We start from the raw sequence: 17321 nt of genomic DNA on the forward strand, positions 1-17321 counted from the left end.
TGCACACACATTCAGCTACTCATTGCTGTACTCCCACAATGATTAAAACTTTAAAAAAATAATCGCGACAGAATTTACTGTTGGTGTATGCTTGTGTCAATTTTGTTGTGACAAGTTCCATCATTCCATTTCATCAGAAAGAGACTGAGTTCAAGACCGAAATGGGAAGTGATCTCCTGTGTCGCATGTGACAGAGCATAAATAGATTTAGCTAGGTTTTATAAGTGAAATGAAAGGCTGACATCTCATTATCTCTCTCCCCTTCTCTGTAGCATGAACTGCACACTGCAGTATACGGTCTCTCAGTCACAGGTCTTCCCCTGGATCTACCTGTTTCTAGCTCTACTGGGTTTCTTGACCAATGGCCTTGCCCTGTTCTACCTCAGGAGGACCAAGAGGACGCCTACGGTCGTCTTTACCCTAAACATGGTGGCGTCAGACATCATGCAGTCTTTCAGTCTCCTTTTCAGGGTGACTTATTACCTTAATGCCAATGAATGGAAACCTTGGGATCGACAGTGTGTGGTAGCCATAGTTATCTCGGTGACCGTCTTCTACATCAATATCTACAGCAACATGTGCTTCCTGCTCTTGATTAGCATTAGCCGCTATGCCACAGTGGTGCAGCCCAATAACACCATGTTGAGGGCGTTCAGGAACGCTCGATCATGTTGTCAGATCTGCCAAGTGACTTGGCTGCTCACTGTGTTGAGCACAGGCAGCCACATAGCATACAGGGAAATAACATATGCGGGAACACCAAACCCAGACCTCGTGACCTGTTTTGACCATATGAATGACAAAAGGAAGACAAACTCCAACAGCATGTTTGCAATTGGCTTGATGGTCTTCTACCCCATCCTCCTGGTGATGCTGTCCAGCTACACCCTGCTGCTGTGCCACCTTCAGCAGGTTCACAAGTCTAGCGAGGTGAGCCAAACACAGGGGTCCGGTGGGGGCCTGAGGGTGAAGAGGAAGATCCTGGCATCCGTGCTGGTGTTCCTTGCCTGTTTCCTGCCCTACCACATCCAGAGGAGTATCATGATTCTGTCACCGGACCGGAAGAGTTGTGCCAGGGTGCAGAATCACTTCCAGGTCAAGACCAACACCATCCTGGTGGCAGCGTTCAACTGCTGCCTCAATCCCATCCTGCACCTGACCTTCCGCTTGGTGTGCTGTCGTGCGAAGAGGCTGAATCCAGAGGCAGGCGGAGCCCAGGAGACACACACCACTGGGGTATCATAGGCAGCCATGTGACACAAAAATACGGTGTGGGACATGACGTTTCCCCCCCCCCACTTTTATATAGTCCGCTTATCGGAGTTGTACACAAGATGTGTTAAATCTGAGGGCTCCTCAAATGTCCAGCAAATCTTTGAGGGTCAAATTACTGTCATTGTTCACCATTTCATAAACTTACACTTCCTGAATATCGCCACAAAGTCTAGTAGATGAAATCAAATACCAACAAGATAACAGAACAGCTACTAGTGCCTGTCAAGTGATTCCGAGACTAGACAGAAAGGTCTCTCCTTTTACCAAGACAAAGGATGACATTTGTTCATGATATGCAACTGACCAAATACATTATTCAGTAAATTAATGAACAAATGAATCAATCAATACAACTTGAATTGAGACATACTGGGTCCCAGCTTGTTCTTAAGTAGCGGTCAGTACCATCTCTACAGTGGCCGAGACCCTTATCAAAGTCTTGCATCCTGCCGCGGGGAAGCAAGAGAGGAGGAAGGGGTGGCCTGGGCTTTTTGGGGGGAATCTTTTTGGGTATGATTTGTGGGCTGGCTGAGATGGCGCGCGATTGCATTCAAGTCCAAAGATTACTGACAATACTGAAAGAAAATGTAGTTAATTGAGGTCTAATATATGGTGGCGATACATGTGCATTTCATAACTGACACTTTCACTTTAATCAGTTTAAGTTCCAATCCACCAACATCCTGCTGCCTTGTATAACATACTGACACGCAATACAGATTGAGGAAGTAGTCAAGAACAACAAGCCTCTTATTGCACAGTGTTTGAGGCTCGCAAACAACTCTGAACTCACATGAAAAACAGCTGAAAAAACGTCTCTCAACTGCTACGCATTCTTCAATGATCTCACTGCAAGTCTGCAGCCGCTCATCTCAATGTCACAGCCCGACAGAGCATCTCACAGCATGAACCAAAGGTAAGTAGTGTGAACTACATTTCTTCTTGTAGGTTTAATTTTGTGTTATTACACCTCAAAGTCTGAAAGATTTGCTCTTCCTTTCTGTCCCTGAGGTCTTATGACTGCAATATGCATTTTTGTGCATACACAAATTCCTTGTCCTAATGAGGAACGTGAGAAACATATTAGCAGGACCATGGGTAACTCCTTTAGGCTGACATAAGCCACAACTAGGGGTGGGCGATATGGCCAAAATCTTCTATCACAGTATTTGTAATTTTATATCACGGTTAGGGTATATATCACGGTTTATTATACGTAGCGTGACCAGATTTGAGTTTGTGAAAAAGAGGACACTTCAGCGGTAGCGAAATGTGTCCACAGACATAGGCTATACAGTATGATCATTTATTTATTGACCCTTAAGAACACTAAGGTGCAGAAACAATACTGCCTCAATAGGCTATTGGCCTAAGCAATAGTGGCCAGCATAGGCATACTTTGTACTGAACTTATCCATTGAACTTTAAATAGTAGGATTAAAACAAAGTGCATGTAAAAAAAAAATAATAATAATACAAAAACAAATCTTTCTGTGGCATTTAGCCCAGTGCTTCTGTGGCTTTCAGTGGTTCCTTAATGTACTTTCAGAAGATAACTCAAGTGTCACTTTTTTTTTCAATGTTTGTCCATATGTTAAAGCAATAATTATGAGGAAAAACATGGCCACATATTGAAATAAGAAAATTAAGAAGTTGGCCTTTACACTAGACACTTTTCAGTCCATATTTCTCAGTAGATTGAATCTTTCCCAACAGTTGAGGATTACTCAACAAGTAGGCATGAAAGTCCTTGCAGGTCATGTGCTTAAAAAAATGATTGGGTATCGCACCAGGCTCAAAATTATCGTATTTAGAGGAAAATTATCGTACACGAGTCAAACGCATAAAATACAGCTATCTTTCTACACAAATAGACGCACAACACTTGAGACATTCGCCAGGGCGTCCTCGTCGTGGCTAGTCAGCTAGTTTCCATAGCTCCAATTACGCTGGCAATGGTCGATGGCCTCAATTTGGCTAGTCAGCTGGCTTAATTGGAGCTATGGAAATAAAGCCTAACTATGGAGCTATGGAAACAAAGCTTAGTTTATTCACATAGTTTTTTTTCAGAGGTAAAAATTGTCTCAAAAAATCCCGGACGATTTTGGAATCTCTGCCGGACCTTAGGTCTTAGCTTTGGTACAATACCCAGTACAATTTTTAAGCACATGACCTGCAAGGACTTCCATGCCTACTTGTTGAGTAATCCTCGACTGTTGGGAAGGATTCAAAAAAGAATTCAATAAAGTTCCGTTGATGAGCCACCCCAACGTTTGCAGGTCTGTCATTTCTTTATATTCACCACTGCGAAAAAGTTATGACCACTGTCATTGGCAACGGGTTTCGTGCTTCTAATTCACATCTTTCATATCATTCCGGAAGTAGTCCGGTCATTTAACGTACGGAAAGTCATTGTAACTATTGGATTTCAAAATAAGAGTATACGGAGGTTGAAACGGTAGACACATTTCTACCGGTGCACAGTATATACAGTCACATCGCCCAACCCTACCCACAATGTAACATATATGGCCTAAACAGTAGCAGGAAAGGATACTGACATACATAATTGACACCATGGGATGGAGCATGTGTTGACAACAATTGGAAGACAAAAGGATGTACATAGTGCATTGTGAATCCCCCCTCGAGTCATCACTTTTTCCTAGTCTTGATAGAAAAAAGCCAAAACTAGTTTGGTCATATGTCTGTTAGCCATGTGTCTTTCACCAAAATAATGGGACTGTATGAGTCGAGTTTGTAATAAGAAGGGGCCTTACCCCACAGAGCTTTGGATTTGTTGCTTGACCCTTGTGGCGCAAGATTATATATATATATATATATATATATAATAATTTGTATATATAAATTTGGTTTACTTTACAATATACTATTTTATATCATATAAATTACCTTTGTTTTACGAAAAAATGCCAGAGAACACCCAGATCTCTGGTACTGTTTCTTTGCTTGGTGTCAGATAGGCTTCACACACTGGCATTGATTCCTTGATTTGAACACTAATGTCACATCTTTCTTAAGGCCCACAGTAGAGATTCTTTTAAGACATCTGTATTGAAGTATCAGTAATATGAATGGGGAATCTGTAATGCTAAATACAGTGGATTTGTAACAGGAAGTCATGCCCTGTATTATAAAGATCCAATCACATTGTTGGAAATGACAATAAGTAACGTTTCGCCTCACCTGAACATTCTGTTTATGTCCACTGTTCCAGTCACACCCTAAAATCTGGTGCATGCACAATGAGCACGTTTTTTTTAGACTTAATTAAGTGGTTGGGCAAAAAAAATTCACACCATTTATGTCAGATTAAAACCCGGCTTTACGTGTCTATTTGACCATCCTATGTGGAGTTAGTAATTTATCCCCATTCATTTAGATAGGAACCTGATCTCTCCCATTCATTTAGATCGGAGCCTGATCTTGTTTGGCTAAAATAGCTGCCCAGAGGCATTGCCAAGATGGATGAAGAGTGGCAAGACTTGCCTATAAGGACATTGCTGCTGCTGCTGCTACTACTGCCGCCGCTGCCACTACTACTACTTCTGCCACTGCTGCTACTATTACTGCTACTACTAGTACTGCCGCTACTACTACTACTACTACTTCTGCTGCTACTATTACTGCTACTGCTACTGCTACTGCTACTACTACTACTACTACTACTACTACTACTACTACTACTACTACTACTACTACTACTACTACTACTACTACTACTACTACTACTACTACTACTACTTCTGCCACTGCTGCTACTATTACTGCTACTACTACTGCTACTACTACTACTACTACTGCCACTACTACTACTACTACTGCCACTACTACTACTACTACTTCTGCTACTGCCACTACTACTACTACTGCTGCTGCTACACTGCCTCAAAGGTTGGTTGGTTGCTCAAGAACTGCACACACATTCAGCTACTCATTGCTGTACTTTCACAATGATTAAAACTTTAAAAAAATAATCGCAACAGAATTTACTGTTAGCGTATGCTTGTGTCAATTTTGTTGTGACAAGTTCCATCATTCCATTTCATCAGCAAGAGACTCAGAGAGTTCAAAACCAAAATGAGAAGTGATCTTCTGTGTCACATGTGACAGAGCATAGATTTAGCTCGGTTTTACAAGTGAAATGAAAGGCTGACATCTCATGTTCTCTCTCCCCTTCTCTGTAGCATGAACTGCACACTGCAGTATACGGACTCTCAGTCACAGGTCTTCCCCTGGATCTACCTGTTTCTAGCTCTACTGGGTTTCTTGACCAATGGCCTCACCCTGTTATACCTCAGGAGGACTAAGAGGACGCCTACGGTCATCTTTACCCTAAACATGGTGGCGTCCGACATCATGCAGTCTTTCAGTCTCCTTTTCAGGATGACTTATTACCTTAATGCCAATGAATGGAAACCTTTGGATCGACAGTGTGTGGTAGCCATAGTTATCTCGGTGACCGTCTTCTACATCAATGTCTACAGCAACATGTGGTTCCTGCTCTGGATTAGCATTAGCCGCTATGCCACAGTGGTGCAGCCCAATAACACCATGTTGAGGGTGTTCAGGAACGCTCGATCATGTTGTCAGATCTGCCAAGTGACTTGGCTGCTCACTGTGTTAAGCATAGGCAGCCACATGGCATACAAGGAAATAACATATGCGGGAACACCAAACCCAGACCTCGTGACCTGTTTTGACCATATGAATGACAAAAGGAAGACAAACCCCAACAGCATGTTTGCAATTGGCTTGATGATCTTCTACCCCCTCCTCCTGGTAATGCTGTCCTGCTACACCCTGCTGCTGTGCCACCTTCAGCAGATTCACAAGTCTAGCGAGGTGAGCCAAACACAGGGGTCCGGTGGGGGCCTGAGGGTGAAGAGGAAGATCCTGGCATCCGTGCTGGTGTTCCTTGCCTGTTTCCTGCCCTACCACATCCAGAGGAGTATCATGATTCTGTCACCGGACCGGAAGAATTGTGCCAGGGTGCAGAATCACTTCCAGGTCAAGACCAACACCATCCTGGTGGCAGCGTTCAACTGCTGCCTCAATCCCATCCTGCACCTGACCTTCCGCTTGGTGTGCTGTCGTGCGAAGAGGCTGAATCCAGAGGCAGGCGGAGCCCAGGAGACACACACCACTGGGGTATCATAGGCAGCCACGTGACACAAAAATACTGTGTGGGACATGACGTTTTTTCCCCCCACTTTTATATAGTCCGCTTATCTGAATTGTACACACAGGATGTGTTAAATCTGAGGGCTCCTCAAATGTCCAGCAAATCTTTGAGCGTCAAATTACTGTTATTGTTCACCATTTCATAAACTAACACTTCCTGAATATCGCAACAAAGCCTAGTAAATGAAATCAAATACCAACAAGATAACAGAATAGCTACTAGTGCCTGTCAAGTGATTCCAGGACCAGACTTCTTCTGGTATCTCTCCTTTTACCAAGACAAAGGATGACATTTGTTCATGATATGCAACTGACCAAATACATTATTCAGTAAATGAATGAACGAACGAATCAATCAATCAATCAATACAACTTGAATTTGACGACACAGACAAACACGCAGGCACACAAATCAAAACAGTCAACTTAGAAGGTTTCCCAATAGGATACGATATGAGAAATCTAAAAATGACACACTGACTCTAAAAGGTTAAGCAAAGGGAAAGGTAGTAAAAGCTGTAGCAGTATATGGTGTGAAAAAGTTTTCCAGTATGAATATATGGTGTGAATGTTGTCTAGTCATATAATAACATTCCGTTAAAATGAGCCACAAGAAAATTGTCAGAATAATGATACAATCTGCTAAGACATCCATAGTGAGCCAGTACTGCAACAAACAAACATTTTTGAGAGGATGTGGTCAGGCATCGCGAAGAGCTACTGCCAGAAGTTAACAGGTTCCTGCTTCCTACACACGCAAGCATTCATCCACAACCTCAACAATGTTCTTTAAATAAAAGTGATAAAAACAAGTGTCGGAGAGAAAGAGACAGAGAGATATCCAGAGACACAGACGGACCAACCGAAAGCAAAGGGGAAATGCAGTAGACGTTCGAAACACTTCTTGATGTGGCACTGCTGTGACTGCACAGTCCCAACTCAAGCAAACCGGGATGGACTATGGACTCAACTCGAGGTATGACACATGATCTCAACATGCTTGATATATGTGTGCACCTTTCCTTTATCTTGTTACCCTGTGATTGACTCAGTTAAATTCACTTGTGAAGTTAAATTCACTTGATTTTCATTTCGACGACCATGTTAACAGGTTAGAGCATGCATACTGCCTGTGTGAGACCCAGTCATGTTTCGGCGTGGAGCTTATTTTTCACATGTAAACGTGAGGAACGTGGTTCTCAGCCACCAATAGAGAGTAAAAAGAGGTTTTAATGGTCATATTGACATAATACCAGCAACCTCACACGCAACCTGACCTGTTTCACTGTGGGCTTGATGTCAGGGCTGTAGGTCACAGACATGACAGAAATTACCTATCATTTTTGTACCCATTTTAGCAATTGCATGTCATGAAAGGGGAAGTGGAGGCTACATTGTACTACATAGTAACCCATTGAAGGCTATACTGACATTATATCGAGAAGTTAGTAGTTTCCTGTTTCTTTCTTTCTTTCTTTCACTCTCTCTCTCTCTCTCTGAACATAATTAAAAGTACAATTGGTCAACTTTCTGGTCTTCACTTTTCAGACCACTCATCAACGATGGATGATGCCAAACAGATTATGTATTGACGGCCAATTATCAAAGGCAAACTCAATGCAGAAAGGCTGATAGGGCTAGAAAAAGGCAACGGGCACTAAAATCTAAATGATCAACCGTTGTAACCCTATCTGATATAGATGAAGGCAGCTTCACAGGAAGATCATTTTAAAACTAACCACACTAACTATGGTTGCGCCCCAGTGAGATTCTAATAGACTAAAATACTATATGGCTACCTGCCACATGGCCTTCCTCTTTGCCTAAGTGCAGCTACCATAGTTGTCAAGTCAACATCATTGAAATGTGTGGGGTCAGTGAATGAAATCCCTGAGCCACCCCCACTCCCAACAGGTCTATGTTCTCCCCATAAATATCAGAAGTTGTTCAGTAATGAAGAAGCTGACCCGCTGAATTTTGAAACATTGTTGACTTGTAGCCTATAACTGCCACGCAAACCTATTGAGCTGCACAGTGCAAACAAAGACGTCTCTCACTTGTTCTGTGCAACAGTTTAGTTTTGGACTTGGTAATTATTATTCTATGCTAATGAGTGTGAAATCACATGGATCACGTTTTTCTTTCAAATTTGTCATATCAAATCAAGGAAGCAATGACGTATCCCCTCTAACCGCAGAACTAACTAAAATACACTCAAATACAAGAATGGCTCTTAGGTTTTTCTTAACATCTGGCTGTCACTCAGCTGAAGTTTATATGTAAGGCACAGTTAGGGTTAGATGTATACCGTGTATGGTCAATGATGTTTAGAAGGTCACTGTACCCGTCATTGAGCCAAATTAAGTGAGAATCTATTACATGGAAAGGCTGTGATTGTAATGGTAAGATTTTGATAAATCACTGTAGCATTATTACATATGGGAAAATGCAGAAAATGTACAGATTAAAAGTTCAAAATATACACGTCCTTTTCCACCAACTCTACCACATGCCGCCGGCTATAAATAGAGTTAGTTCAGATTCACAACTGCAGCTTTGATGTCTGAGTAATAGGTCACAGACATGACAGTATTTTTACCCATTTTAGCAATCGCATGTCATGCAAGGGGAAAGTGGAGGCTGCATGTGTGCTATATGGTAACCCAATGTAGGCTGGTCTAGGCTGGTATAGTAACTGGTCAACTTTCCTGTTCACTTCAGTTTCCCAACTGAACTAAGTTGTTGACACTTCTCTCTCTCTCTCTGTCTCTCGTTCTCTCCAGTGACAACTGCACCCTGAAGCCTGCAGTCTCCCATTCAGAGGTGCTCCCCTGGTTCTATCTGTTTTTGGCTCTCCTAGGCTTCTTGACCAATGGCCTGGTGTTGTTTGACCTCTGGAGGGCCAAGAGGAAGCCCACGGCAATTTTTGGCCTGAACATGGTGGTGTCTGACATCATCCTCTGCATCAGCTTCTTCTTTCGGATAGCTTTCTACAAAAACTCTAATCATTGGAAGGCTGACGCTCCGCTCTGCAGTGGAGTCTTATCAGTTGCGATCGCAGTCTTCTATGTGAACATCTACTGCAACATGTGCTTCCTCTTGTGGACCAGCATCAATCGCTATGTGACAGTGGTGCAGCCAAACTACGCGGTGCTGCAAGCATTCAGGAAACCACAGAGATGCCACCTCCTCTGTGCTGCCACCTGGTTGTTATTTTTGGTAACTGTAAGTGCAAGAGTGGGGTCGACCATAGTCAAGACTAGTGAAACCATTGACACCTGCTTTCACTTGATGGTGAAGAAAGAGCCAACAGTCTCATTGGTCTTTGGCACAATGCTCTTCTTCTTCATTCTTGGAGCAATGCTGGTCAGCTACGGCCTGCTGCTGCGCCACCTTCAGAAGATCTGTAGAAGCAGCCTCATGAGTGCCTGGTTCGGACCAGGTGGAGGCTTAAGAGTCAAGAGGAAGGTCCTTGCGTCCATGCTGGTGTTTCTGGCCTGCTTCCTGCCACACCACATCATGAGGAGCATCATGCTTCTGTCGGAGCCAGGAAATTGCACCACCATGGCACAAAAGTACTCCCAGGTCAAGAGTGTCACCGTACTCGTAGCCGCATTAAACTGCTGCCTCAATCCCATCCTGTACCTGGTGCTTCGTTCACCATGCTGTCGCGGGAAGAGACCCAAACGCTCACCTGTTGTGACAGATTGCTCCAGGAACCAAGTACCTCAGATAAATATCACAGAGGCATCTTAGAAGGAAGTAGGCCCCATGTGACATATTTTGAAGGTCTCAACTGGCATGGACATGAATCCCTAAGTTGTCAAAGACGTTTGTCATTCGTAACTGGCAGCATCAACCAATGTTGCCATGCTTATAGAGGCAACTGACTTAAAGGAGGACAATTATTGGTCATCCTGTCCCAAGAATTCAGGTTATCCTACCCAAAGAATGGGAGCAGTGTTGTGCAACATAACTGAATACAACATAAGACCCAGTTAACGCAAGGGCCCATAGTACTATTACTACGCTATTACTATAACTGCAGCAAAGTACTACAGACAAAGAGCTCTTTGTGGCTGTTTGAAGACAGTCATTGTGTCATATTACCATATTACAGTGAACAGCTCGATGTGGATCTTCAGGACTGCCCTGTGCTGCTTTTTGTATTATTTTCCCCTTTTCCATTTGAGTAATTGATTTTACTTCACACATCAATTGCACACAACATACCCCACAGTATGATTTCTGAGAAAAATCATTTGTACACATTTTCATTTATTCTATTCAGATCTGGCACCTGATTCTATGCCATTTCCCAGACTCTGTCGCTGGGCTTATAAAGTACTGTAAAGAGCTTTGGCCTTTTCCTGAATCTAATCTAAAAACAATCCAATCCTCTGTTGTCAAGACTACAGACCTGTATCACATGTCTAATTTCACTTTCCATATCATTTTATGTTAATAGTTGTATTTATTTAATAATAATTATTGTTGTTTTAACATTTGTGTAAGAATACAAGCCTTTCAGAAGCCAAGATGTGGTCCAGAACATTGGACATTAGCTGCAAAATTCCTTTGCTTTTAAACATCTTTCCCTTGAGTGCTGATGTTTTCAGAACTGATTTTCTTGCCTGTCTTTATTTTTAATGTTTTTTTTATCAATAAATCATTGTGATAAGTTACTCAGCCCACTTTTCCAGTTAACTTTTTTTTCTGTATACATCCCAATCCTAGTGTTGTGTCTGAAGCGCAGAGGTCTCCACCTGCAATATTACTTTCCAGCCACTAGGGGCTACTGTTGTGCCATGACACCACGATTTAGCATTACATTTTAGCTGAACAGTATGCCGTGGAGATTCTGTGAGATCAGTCTGAAGTTGATTGCTGACAAGAAAGCTCTCAGGTTCCCCTCTCACTTATACGCTGAAGTTGTTTTGTCAACGCTGCACAAAGTCATATCAGCATTTGCCTCAGGAGACGTGATTCAGGCAGGTTATGAAATTTCAAGTTCAGCAATGACAAAAAAAAAGATATATGGTACAAAGCAGAATGTCCTCTGTCCCCTAAGCAAGATTTGGCGAGTAAAATCCCTCTTTTACCTTCTATTCCACTGCAGTGAACAAGAACACATTCTTCTGTGGAAAGAAGGCTATTGAACAATGTTTACCAAATGTATAGTGCAATACCTGTGCGCTTCAGAATTATGCACCAATAGAATTAACCTTCGAAAATGTACCAGCGTATTGAAGAAACACAGTCAACCCGAGACTTCCTCATAGCAACCTGCTGCAGAAGCGTTCATTGTTCATCAGAGACTGCACTGAGGCAACATCCTCTCCGACTATCAGCAAATAACTTCAAAGGGTAAGGGAAGGTTTGATGTGTTCACTGAGCAATGTAGGTGTTTTTAAGTGGATTATGAAACTAATGTTTTTCTCAGTTACTACTACTATTGTTAGTAGTATTATAATTGTTATTGTTTAATAATGTTGTTATTGTTAAATTAATATGACCATTTATACAGCAACCTGTCTTACAAAGACATTTAGTCATTTTGCAGACGCTTTTGTCCAAAGCGACGTACAAGGGAGAGAACAGTCAAGCTACAAGCAATCGAGACCTAGTGTAACAATAAATACTATTTTACATAAGAAATAGAAAAAAAGCTCAGGAATGTAACTGCTGTAAGTGCAAGTTAAGTACTAATAGAAGTGCAAGTTAGGAAGGGAGGTGTACTCTGAAGAGTTGGGTCTTGAAGAGCTTCTTAAAAGGTAGAGAGGGGAGCCCCTGCTCTGGTAGTGCTAGGCAGCTCGTTCCACCAACTAGGAACTACGAATGTAGTTGACACATTTCTTGAATGTATCTAATGCAAAATACAAAACAAGTGGTGATCAGTTTGAATTTTTTTGCCTACATGTACTCTACAGTAACTTGAATACGACGATGGCAGATATAAATCTGACCTATGGCTTCAATAACAACACCTCCTGCCTCTGCCAGTCGGTCGCAACTTACATAATCCTGCCGACTCTCTACAGCCTGATGTTCCTGACTGGTGTCCCCGGAAATATCCTCTCACTGTGGGTCTTCATGACCATGATTCCAGACAAGACCCCCACACACATCCACCTCATCAACCTGGGCATGTCCAACCTGGTGTTGTGCCTGACCATGCCTTTCCAGGCTGCGTACTACTCCATGGGCACTGTCTGGGACACCAGCCACCCCGTCTGCAAGATTGCCGTGTCCTTCCTAACGCCCATGCTCCACACCAACATCGCCGTGGGCATGACCAGCCTGACATGGGTGGCCCTGAGTCGCTGCGCCATCCTCGTCCAGCACACTAACGCCCGACGGCCCAGCCGCATCACCTACATCCTCCCGTCCATCTTCCTGCGCCAGCTTTGCCGAACTCGCTTTGCCTGGGTCCTCTGCCTGGGTACCTGGGGGTTGATGCTAGCATTTATTGTTCCTGCCATGGTAACGTACTCCATGGCAGTCAGCCAGGCAGAGGTGAGGGAGTCATGCTACAGTGCTCGGGTGGAGGTTGGCAGAAGCGAATTTGCCATGGCCGTGGTAATTTTGGGCTTGGTGATATTCTTCCTCTGCTATCTGCTGGTGCTCAGCTCGTATATGGCTGTGACACGCCACATCTTCCGCATTCGCAGCGGCACGGCCATCTCTGACCGGCAACGTATCTACGCTAGGGTGCTGCGGAACATCGTGGTCATTCAGGCGGTGCTAACCGTTTGCCTACTGCCTCACCACATCTATAGGGCCATTTTCATCGACATGGTGCACAAATACCCGATGTCTGCACCACCACCGGCCGGCTGCCACCCTCTCTCTGTGCACGTGGAGGTGAAGAACATGCTCCTTTCTCTGGCTGTTCTGCGCTGCAGTGTGGATCCCATCACCTACTTCCTGTTGGACAGGACATTCCGCAAGCACACTGTCAGCCTATTGGGACTGACCACGCCCTCAAAAAGCAGCCAACCATCAGTGGACAGCGGTGGAGTAGCTTTACGTGTTTACAAGGTACAGACAGAAAACAGTATGATGACGCAATGTGCAGAACTAGGCAAGGATAACCTGACTGTGGAATAAGTGTATGAGAGATGAGAGTACATTATGGTGTTTGATAAATCCACAGATAAAATAGCATTATTATCTAAAATGTATTTAAATTGAACAGTCTGATGTGCACCCATGCAAAATCTAGGAGTGGTGCACTTTCAATTATTTTTGCAAAATACTCCTTCATCTGTACATCAGAAAAGATGGTAGAACATTGAAACTTTTTGCACATTTCCCACTTGAACAATCTCTGTGTATATCCAGCCGCAGAAGGTGCACACAGGAAGTATGCACATACGGAGTGTGTGTGGGGGGGGGGAGTGCTGAAGGGGGATCTGTCAGGACACATCACTGAAGGGGAGTGGGCACAGAGGAGCTCTGACAGCAGCCGGAACCAGCCCGGAACCGAGCCAGATCGGTTCTAGAGTCAGCTGCTGTCTAGAACAACTGTTCTCTGATGCAAGACCCCAACAGATGGCTGACTGTAGCATTGCCGGGTCCTCCAAATTAGACAGTACGAGCGAGAGAACCGAATCCTCCTGCCACCCCTAAGTGAGCTTACTAGGGGTTCACACCGGGTGAGGAGTAAGGGGATTGATAGTGGAACTAATGCAGCACAGAAGTCTTTACTCTGCTTTTATTATACGGCTCTTCAGAATATTCCAAAACGTTCCGTTGATTTGAATGGGCCACCCCAACATTCGCAGGTCTGTAATTTCTTTATATTCACCGCTGCGAAATAATTATGACCGCTGTCATGGTCAACGGGTTTTGTGCTTCTAATTCACATCTTTCATATCATTCCGCAAGTAGTCCGGTCATTTAACTAAACGGAAAGTGGACAGAAAAAGAGCTCTTTGCTCTACCAGTTGACCTCCCGGAGCAGGAAATAAAAGTAACAACTCCGGTCTTCTCTGAAATATGCTGAAATGTGGTGATATGTGTGAAAGTACTGTGCATGTAGCTAGCAACAAAAATGTAATGTAACTTAATGTATGCACCTAAATGTAACTTGCAGGATCTTTAATGCAACATGCAGGTGCATTTAACTAAGATCACTCTGAGTTACTGGATATTTAAAAAAAAAAAAAAAACAAGTCAGTATCTTTGCAAGAAACTGGAAGCCAACGGCTGTATTATTCTGACACTGAAGGAAGCTGAATAGGAAAGCCTCGTCACAGTCACCATCTTCATAGACACAGTACTGAGGCGCAGCACAGTTAAAGAAAACTCTGTCTAGACTGGTTTAAATGACAATTTCTTCTACACTTCTTCTCTTCCTTTTGGTTTTGATTGATGGGAGAATTTAAGGGTGTATTTAAGGTGGAATACATAAATTGTCTATGTTCATCATGTTGACCCAGTGTTTTCTTTTATATGACGGAAAAATACGGTTTAACAATGTTTTTAAGGCTGTCTCTGTTCTGTCTCCCTACCTTTGATTTCTACGGCATTACACAAGCACATCCACTGGGTTTGCACTGAGAACCTCATGATTCAAATACAACTATTAACTCCTGGGAGATATTTGCTACTTCACTACCCCTTACTACCTACAGCAAATACATATACTATGGCTATAAGCAACAGACAAAAGGCCAAAGGCAAACATGTGACTATATGAAGCATGCAGATACTCTGTGGACAGCTGTGTGAGCATCTAATCTTCACACCGATGAAAAAGTCACAGGCAATGAAAGGGCTGTGATGTGAGCGTGCTTACAGTGCTAAATGCTGAGCAAATAATTTCCCTCTTTAATGAAAGTCGAATTATAGCGATTTTAAAAACACTTATCCTTCAGTGGGCCTAAACAGACCACCCATTAGCCGCTTAGAGGCCGATTAACGTGGTGATTCTGATCACTCTTCCAATTGTTCTAGCTCATTAAGGATGCCAATGGAGCTAGGAGAGAGGGGGGAGGGGTGGAGCGAGAGAGAGAGAGAGAGAGAGAGACAAGCTGTAAGCTTACACCTAATAAGTTTACGGCTTCTAGCATGGCCACAGGAGAGGCAAGGCCTATAGTGCATTTGGAAGTCCTTGCCAGAAGGTTAATCAAGTACAATGGTACAGTGAGTACTCATAATGGCTTGTTTTCACTGCAAATCCTCCTGCATCAGATGCTCAACTTGCCCAAATTATCCACACAAATTAAAGACCGTAGATCAGACAGGGCCTCAACTGGCTCTGGATGCAGTCAGGTGAAACCACCAAAAAAAAACAGGGCATTCACAGAGGATGCAAATGGTCTGTACATGCCTCCTTTTAAAAAGTAAATTGTCGCAAGTTTGAACAATGTGACTCTTTTGGAAGTAACCACGTGTGGCGAGCTGTGTTTTTTGATGTGTTTTGATGTCGAACAAGCATTTAGGAGACATTTGGTACACTCGGCTAAATCCCATTACAAATTTATGATCAAATTGAGCGCTGTAAAAATGTCACAGAAACAAAAACCTTAGTGTGATGTCAGATATCCGTAGCATGGCTGCTGACTGACTACCATCTGATTCTGGGTTGAATCTGGACAAAATTTGGGTCAGATCCAATCCTGGACTGACAACAACCTAAAGAGGCTTTGTCTGAAGCTTTGTGTTGAGTTGTTTGGTGTTCAGTTGTATTGTAGGACTCTTATGCACCATTTCCTGTTCAAATGACTGCTTTGTGCTGCATTCAGACATGACAAAGGATAGCTCAGTGCTGATAAGGTCTTCTTTTCACGGGGCTCGTTTGTTTACGTCTGTGACTGTTCACTGCCTCATCTTTCACTCCAAGGGCTGCAGCAGTGACAAAAAGGTTCTTGTGCTGCATCATTACTGTGCAACACTGACAAAACAAAATGCGGACATAATTTAAAGGAACAAAGTTCACTTAAGCTGCTTCCAATTGTGTGCTCTGTCATAGTATTACAGTACATTTCCCTTCCTGCAATGTTAGTGTAGACAATGTGGAACAGCTATAATACTTCCCCATCTTAAGTTACATCAGCATGAATGATTTCCAGAACTACAAGGACTATCAATCATGAATCTTCACACTGCGTGTGTGTGACATGGGTGGAGAGTGAGAAATAACATAACCAATGACAGGATAATGAACCTATGATATGGTTATATCAAGCTTATGGCATTATAATAATATGATTGTATCAATCTTATGGCATCATAATAATATGATTATATCAAGCTTATGTCAGATTCAAGTTAAAGTCTAAATAAAGTGTTGGCACGCATCATGTCCGCGCATATTGCATGATAGGCTTCATAGATGGAAGCTCATATTAGTTGTTTTTTTTCCTTCTTGGTTTGCCGACTGCTCCCACACAGACTTCACAACAAAATCAGCAGCAAAGCTCTCCAGGTTCTAGCCATATGTCTCCTACTTGCCAGAAACTGCTACTTGGGTGAAGTTTATTGGGCAGTGCTCTGTGCCACGTCTTCCTCAAAGTCTTTTGGGGCATTTCATGAAGCAGTGGGGTTGTCTGGACAGTGAGGTGTTTGGCACTCTGAGATGGCTCATGGCTGATAACTTCCTGTGGCTCTTGTTTGGTGACGGCAGTTCTTCATGGCCCTGTCCCTGCAGCTCTACCTTCTGTTCGTCACACACATCCAAGACTTGTAGTATCCAGAGTTGAGTAGCCATTAGGGTAATGAGGGATATCCTACTGCTCTCACTGCTCTTCATTGCTGGGGCTCCTACATTTTGACAGCCTAATTTCAATGAGTATTTTTACCTATATATTCTGTCAGTATCTCCCAATCAAGGG

The 17321-nt window shown here is 43.1% G+C and overlaps 2 protein-coding genes across 19 annotated transcripts in view; one reads left to right on the forward strand and one right to left on the reverse strand.

Moving 5' to 3' along the window:
- Positions 1-17321, reverse strand: part of caska (calcium/calmodulin-dependent serine protein kinase a) — a 191640-nt gene that overhangs the window by 50286 nt on the left and 124033 nt on the right. The gene's annotated exons all lie outside the window — the stretch shown is intronic.
- On the forward strand, positions 6802-10599 carry gpr82 (G protein-coupled receptor 82). The gene is made up of 2 exons (XM_031587163.2): positions 6802-7456; positions 9264-10599. Exons 1-2 carry the CDS (start codon positions 7434-7436, stop codon positions 10234-10236), a joined length of 996 nt encoding a protein of 331 aa, XP_031443023.1. The 5' UTR covers positions 6802-7433; the 3' UTR covers positions 10237-10599.

Source organism: Clupea harengus, chromosome 2, assembly GCF_900700415.2.
Source record: "Clupea harengus chromosome 2, Ch_v2.0.2, whole genome shotgun sequence".
NCBI classification, from domain to species: Eukaryota; Metazoa; Chordata; class Actinopteri; order Clupeiformes; family Clupeidae; genus Clupea; species Clupea harengus.

Bases quoted from the DNA above. Each gene is read 5' to 3' on its own strand.
- gpr82 (XM_031587163.2), top strand. From the start codon at position 7,434: ATGGACTATGGACTCAACTCGAG. The intron at 7,457-9,263 runs GTATGACACATG...CGTTCTCTCCAG, and splicing joins GACTATGGACTCAACTCGAG to TGACAACTGCACCCTGAAGC.